General features: G+C 43.4%; 1 protein-coding gene across 1 annotated transcript; it reads left to right on the top strand.

Annotated features, from left to right (window-relative positions):
- The first annotated feature begins 1423 nt into the window (after positions 1-1423).
- Positions 1424-6257, top strand: LOC149172568 (uncharacterized). Its single transcript, XM_089426374.1, has 4 exons — positions 1424-3030; positions 3450-3837; positions 3967-4810; positions 5461-6257. Exons 1-4 carry the CDS (start codon positions 1424-1426, stop codon positions 6255-6257), a joined length of 3636 nt encoding a protein of 1211 aa, XP_089282500.1.
- The last annotated feature ends 234 nt before the right edge of the window (positions 6258-6491 follow it).

Below are 6491 nucleotides of genomic sequence, written 5' to 3' on the forward strand. Positions count from 1 at the left end.
ACATCCTAATATCAAGATGTTGTAGTTACTAGAGACAACCTCTGGGTTGAAAGGAGACCAATGCTTAAGAAATCTTAATGAGTGCTTCAAGGATCTGCTGATATTTTCTATTACACTAAGTATTTAGCATATTTGAGATGAATTGATTCAAAACCTTCCTTAAGCGGAGAAATACAAAGTTGGATGCCAAATATAACTCACAGAAGCATTAATATCTGGCTCTAGCAGCCAACATCATATGCACATGCAATTCTACAGGCCATTTGTAGTATATTAGATAGAAGAATACATGAATAAAGAAAATAAACACATAGGGATTAAACTTAAGAATCATGTTAATTGAAGTTTAGAGTGAAACATATGAGAAGGATGTTTAAATGAAGTGCAAAGATACATGGAACTCATTTTAAGGATAATAATTCATATAAGTTATATGCATCTTTAATCAACATTAGACCTAGATGAATCCATAAATCCATGAAAACATATCGAACAATGGCTATTACATGTAATATGAGAAGAACAGTGAGAACATGTGGAACAAACACAAGAAGGAATATAAACTGCACATTAAAATGAGCTATAATCGTCAAAAACCTTCATTAATCTTCCACAAAGCATACATTTCATTGGCAACTTGTAGAGCTTATCTCTTGGAAAACCAAAATTTCGAACCCTTGGTTCTATATCATAAACTGTTTTTATAGGACCTCAGAGGGAGAGCCCATTACAAAATATTATTTCTTGATTTAGCAGTGAATCATAATAACAAAATATCAATGTGCTCAGTGGCACAAATGTACTAATCAGATTCTAACTAACTGACATTGTTTCTTCTAAAATAAATATTTACATTAAAAAAAAAATCAAAGTGTCACAACGACACGATCAACAATATCCTTAGTCATGATAAGCAGGTTTTGGTGGAAATGTCGTTAGGTTGATGATCTAGAGCATAGAAGGATTGGAAAATTGTTCACACCTTTGCCATAGTGCTGGATCTGGTAAAGGAGCGTGAAAAAAGTGTTGATATGCAATATTGAGATTTGTAAACCCTATATAGTTCAAGCTAGGGTGGAACAGGGTATTTACCAACCCTAACAACTGGAATTATTTTCTGAGATAGTTAACCATTGTTTTACCTTTAAGGGTGGCCATCTTCTCATGAGAAGAATCGCTTTGCTCTTGGCCTCCACTAACATCTAATTGTATTGTGTCCATGGGATTAGCATTCAAAAAAGATCCCATAAGCTAGGCAACATTGCCCTGACTCTGTTATTAAAGAATATTAAATTTACATAGAACAGGAAAAATTGCTCTGATGCAAATCACTGCCAAGCGCTGCCAAACCCTAGCCAGTAGCCGCCCCTGACTGCCCTCACTGTAGCAGCCGCCGCACCTCTGCAGGTCACTTGCTATGGAAATGGTGGTAGGAGGGGAGAGCTCTGCCTCCCCTCCAAAAAACTCCACAAGCTCTGACAAAACTAAGTACGCTCAGCCTCTTTACCCCTCTGGCGCAGGCCTAGACGAAGGACAAGATGGACATCAGAAGAATGAAGCAAGGATGCATATGGCCCCGACGGAAGAAGACAATGCAGACAAAGAGATACACAACAAAGCTAAGGCGTCTCAGCCAAAGGCAACCTCGGCCACTTGTATCCCAAAAGCTGTTGAACCCATCAAGGTTGACCTGCCTAGCCACCGCATCAATGGTGAGATCCAGTACATGCAAGATCATGCACTAATCGGAAAGTTTCTAGGCTTCTGGCCTACGGAAAAAGCCTTACAAGGTTGGATAGCTTCAAAATGGAAGCCCAAAGGACAAATTACTCTGCAACTAGGTCCAAAAGGCTTTTTCACAGCAATCTTTCACTGTGTGGAGGACAGAGTGCGGATATTCGAAGGAGGCCCATACTTCTTCAACTCTTCAGGCCTCTATCTCACAGAATGGAAACCAAGATTCAATCCCGACAAGGAAGATTTCAGCTGGGCTCCGGTCTGGATCAGGATGTACTCCCTCCCAGCGGAGTACTGGAAAGAAGAAACGCTGGCGGATATAGGCAACAAACTTGGCACCTTCATCCGAGTCGCGGCTGAGACAAAAACTCGCAAATATACCTCATATGCCAGGATCTGCATCCAAATGCATCTGACCAAAGCTCTAGCTGATACGGTAAGACTCTATCACGATGATTATGAATGGACACAACCTTTAGATTATGAGCATATTCCCTTCCGCTGTCGTAAGTGTCATGAGCATGGCCACCTCTTCCGTGACTGTCCATTAAATTCTCAGTCCAAAGCAGCTGCTGCTGTCTCTGATAAAGACTCTGAAGGTTTCATCAAAATTCCCAACCGCCGTAGGCATGCCAAAAAGAGTCAGCCAGTCATGGAAAACGCTCTCAAAGCTGACTCCCAGAACAGATTCTCTGTTCTTGCAACGCATAACAAGCAAGACCATCCCAGTTCTGAACCCCCACTCAATACCTCTTCGCCCTCTTCCTCCCTCCTTCACTCAGACCCCTTGCAGCCCTCTGATCCTGCTCTTTCGAATCCCAATCCAAACCCTTCTTTGGAGAAAGGAAAATCGGTGTCAAGTCTCAGTCCCTTCTCCTTCTCCCAAGAGAAGCCTACATTGGATAATAAGCAGCAAGACTATGATATGGAGACAGATGCTACTCTGGCTCTCAGTCTTCAGCAAGAAGCGGATGAGGAAGAACTAGGGGAAACCACTGTCATGGAAGAAGATCAGGCGGATGTTAGTATAGATGGTTTAGACATCTTCACACTTGAAACGGCATGCAAACAGAAAGAATACAACTCTATTCAACCCTGGCAAATAGATAAGCTGGAAGGAGTCTTAGCCAAGGCGCAGCATAATAAAAGCCTTGGCATACAGGGAGGCAGCCCATGGGATGGAAAAAAGGTGCTCAAAGATCTTAAGAAACGAGGAAGAAAGACAGACCTTCAAAGAACCATAGCATTAGGTGAAATACTTATGGAGTCGGGACGATTCCCTAAGTTGACAAAGTTCTACAAACCCAAATCTCAGTTTACATGAAGTTAATATCCTGGAATGTGAGAGGACTCAACAACCCCTCAAAACATAGAATGATCAAAAACTTGATTCAACAAGAAAAACCAACCATAGTTTTTCTGCAAGAAACAAAAAGCAGCACTGATGCTATTGAAAGAATTCGCGGCAAAGTCTGGGCAGGAAGCAGAGCCATCTCTGTAGACGCCTCTGGAGCCTCAGGCGGTTTAGCCATTTTGTGGAACCCGCAAATCATCACACTATATGACTTCCATTCCACCCTTCATCTTATTCAAGCCTCCTTCCACCTCATTGGCACCGGAATCCATGGGCATCTCACAAATGTATATTTTCCTCAAACAATTCAGCAAAAATTAGAACTGCTGGAAACAATCTCTGTCCTCAATGAAAACAGGCAATTCCCGCTCTGGATTGGTGGCGGCGACTTCAACATAATAACATCCATGGCAGAGAAGCAGGGAGGTAGAATCAGGCTCGACAGTGACAGTGAGGGCCTCAAAGAATTCATTCAAAACAATCAACTTATGGACATACCAACCTCTAATGGAATTTTCACTTGGACTAACAAGCGACGAGGTATTCATCACATTGCCTCCAGGCTTGATAGATTCCTTCTTTCTGACAATGCAATCCACCTGGGAGGGGATTTCAATGCTTCCATCATCCCCCAAAGTGGATCTGATCACTGGCCAATTTTGCTACAATGGTCCAGGCCAGGTAACCGCTGCAACAGACCTTTCAGATTCGAAGCATTCTGGCTAACAAATGCCACTTTCAAGACGGTAGTCAGCGATGCATGGGCAGCTTACATTCCGCCAGAGGGAGCCAAAATGTATCAATTCCAACAAAAATTGAAAAATCTGAAACATGTCCTCAAAGTGTGGAATCGCACAAATTTTGGTAACATCCAGGAGAAGCGCTTACAATTGGAACAGCAAATGCGCATGCTTCAACAAACTCTCATTCTTGAAGGCAGATCAGAAGAACAAGCACAACAGGAACAGATACTCTGGAACCAAATCGAGGAACGCAGGAAACAAGAGGAAATACTCTGGCGGCAAAAATCTAGAATCAATTGGCTCAAAGAGGGGGAGAAGAATACAAAATTCTTCCACAAAGCAACCATTCAAAGGCGAATGCACAATAATATCACGTTCATCAACAACCAACAAGGTGAAAGAATTGAGGAACATGAGGACATGGAAAAGGAATTCACAGGGTATTTCAAGGAAATTTTAACGGAACCCATTGAGAACAGGGATGCAGCAATCAGAGCCATCACACAGCATATTCCAAGCATCATAACTGAGGATCACAATAACAGATTACTCCAGCCCACGACCTTGGAGGAAGTTGAAGAAGCCATGGCTCAACTCAAAGACGGAAAAGCGCCTGGGCCTGATGGCTTTATAGCCAATTTCTTCCATGAATTCTGGGAACTCATTAAAAATGAAGTATGGGACCTCGTCGAAGAATCTAGAAGCATGCACTGGATCCTCCCGGCCCTCAATACCACCTTCATAGCTCTGGTACCCAAGGGCGGAGAACCCAACAGGCTAGAAAAATACAGACCAATCGCATTATGCAATGTTATATACAAGCTAATCTCAAAGGTCATCGCAAATAGGCTCAAACCTCTCTTGCCCTTACTCATATCTCCGGAACAAACAGGATATGTGGAAGGACGACAGATCATGGATGGAATCATACTATCAAATGAGGTAATACACTCATTAAAGATTCTTAAGAAACCAGGTATGATTCTAAAACTCGACCTCTCCAAAGCTTTTGATAAGCTTAGTTGGAATTTTATTCACAAAATGCTTTTAGCCTTTGGCTTCAGTGCAACCTGGACCAGGTGGATTATGAACCTCATTACCTCTCCAAGCTTCTCTGTTCTTTTGAATGGCTCTCCCTCCTCCCCCTTTCGACCCTCTCGCGGCATTAGGCAAGGGGATCCTCTTTCACCTTTTCTCTTTGTTCTAATGGCCGAGGGCCTCAGCAGACTTCTCAAATCAGCCGTTGCCTCTCAAGAGCTTAAAGGTATTTCTATCCATGGTCTCAATCCTCTGTCTCATCAGCAGTTCGTTGATGACACCATGCTATTTGGTCATCCCTCCTCGAAAGAAGCCTCTGTGTTTAAGTCTCTCCTCTCCCTTTACTCTGATGCCTCTGGCACCTCCATCAATACCTCAAAGTTTCAACTCTTCTTTTTTAATACCCCCCCCCCTCCACACAAAGGAATATTGCCAGAATTCTGGGATTCACCATTTCCCATTTGCCATCTAAATACCTTGGAGCTCTCCTCTCAGACTCAGCTATCAAACATGCTTCCTGGCGGTCTCTCCTTGATAAGCTGGAATCAAAACTCTCATCGTGGACCTTTCGTGCTCTCAACATGGCAGGTAGATTGGTCCTGATCAAGTCTTTCCTTCAAGCTATGCCGCTGTACCTCTTCTCCACCATGGCAGCTCCAAAATGGGTCCTTAAAGCCATTCGCAACCTTCAGTGCAACTTCTTATGGGTTTCCACTGGTAGGAATCAAAAATGGGCTCTCGTTAATTGGAAAGAAGTGTGCAAAATCAAATCAGAAGGAGGACTAGGGCTTCGAGATCCGCTTCAAAGTAACAACACTATGGGAGCCCGAATGTGGTGGAACTGGATCTCCAAGCCTCATTCACCCTGGGCTCGTTTATGGCAAGAAAAATATGCTCTGGGAAGTCAATGGCACGATCTCATCAGAATTAACTCCACAGCCCAAGGCTCACCAATCTGGAATGCTGCAAAGATACACAGCCGCTTCATTCGGGAACGCAGTTTCTGGGAAATTCACTCAGGCACGTCAGCCAAGTTTTGGGAGGATTCGTGGCAACAACTCCCTAAACTTGCGAATCTATTCCAAATGCCCCTCTGGCAATCTTATATGCAGCAAGAAAACCTCATTCAGGTTCAACAATTCTGGCAACAAACAGAACATCATGGATACCAATTATGGAAACCAGCGAGCAGCTGGCAAAGGGATTGGGAGGGCGAAACATATTCAGACATGGATCAGGAACTCACCCATCACATAATCCGTCACTCTAACCAGCAGGATAAGCTCAGATGGGGTCACACGCACAAGGGCACATTCACCACTAAAGAAGCACATCATCTGCGCTATTCAGACACCCAAGCGGATAAAGATCAAATTTGGGCATGAGTTTGGCTACCAGGGCTATGGCCTAAAATCTCAACCTTCTTATGGCTGCTCAGTAAAAAGCGCATACATACTTGGGACAATTTGATAAAAAGGGGATTCATTGGGCCTTCTAGATGCCCAAATTGCAATCTCAACGTTGAGACAATCAGCCACTTAATGGAGACATGTCCGCTAGCAAAGCAACTTTGGGAGAAAGTGGAGAAATGCAACAAGAGAACAGAACCCAGGGGCGAG

This window comes from Pinus tabuliformis, chromosome 4_2 (assembly GCF_031772625.1).
Source record: "Pinus tabuliformis cultivar Carrire ecotype Pingquan chromosome 4_2, CPIR1, whole genome shotgun sequence".
Taxonomy (NCBI): Eukaryota; Viridiplantae; Streptophyta; class Pinopsida; order Pinales; family Pinaceae; genus Pinus; species Pinus tabuliformis.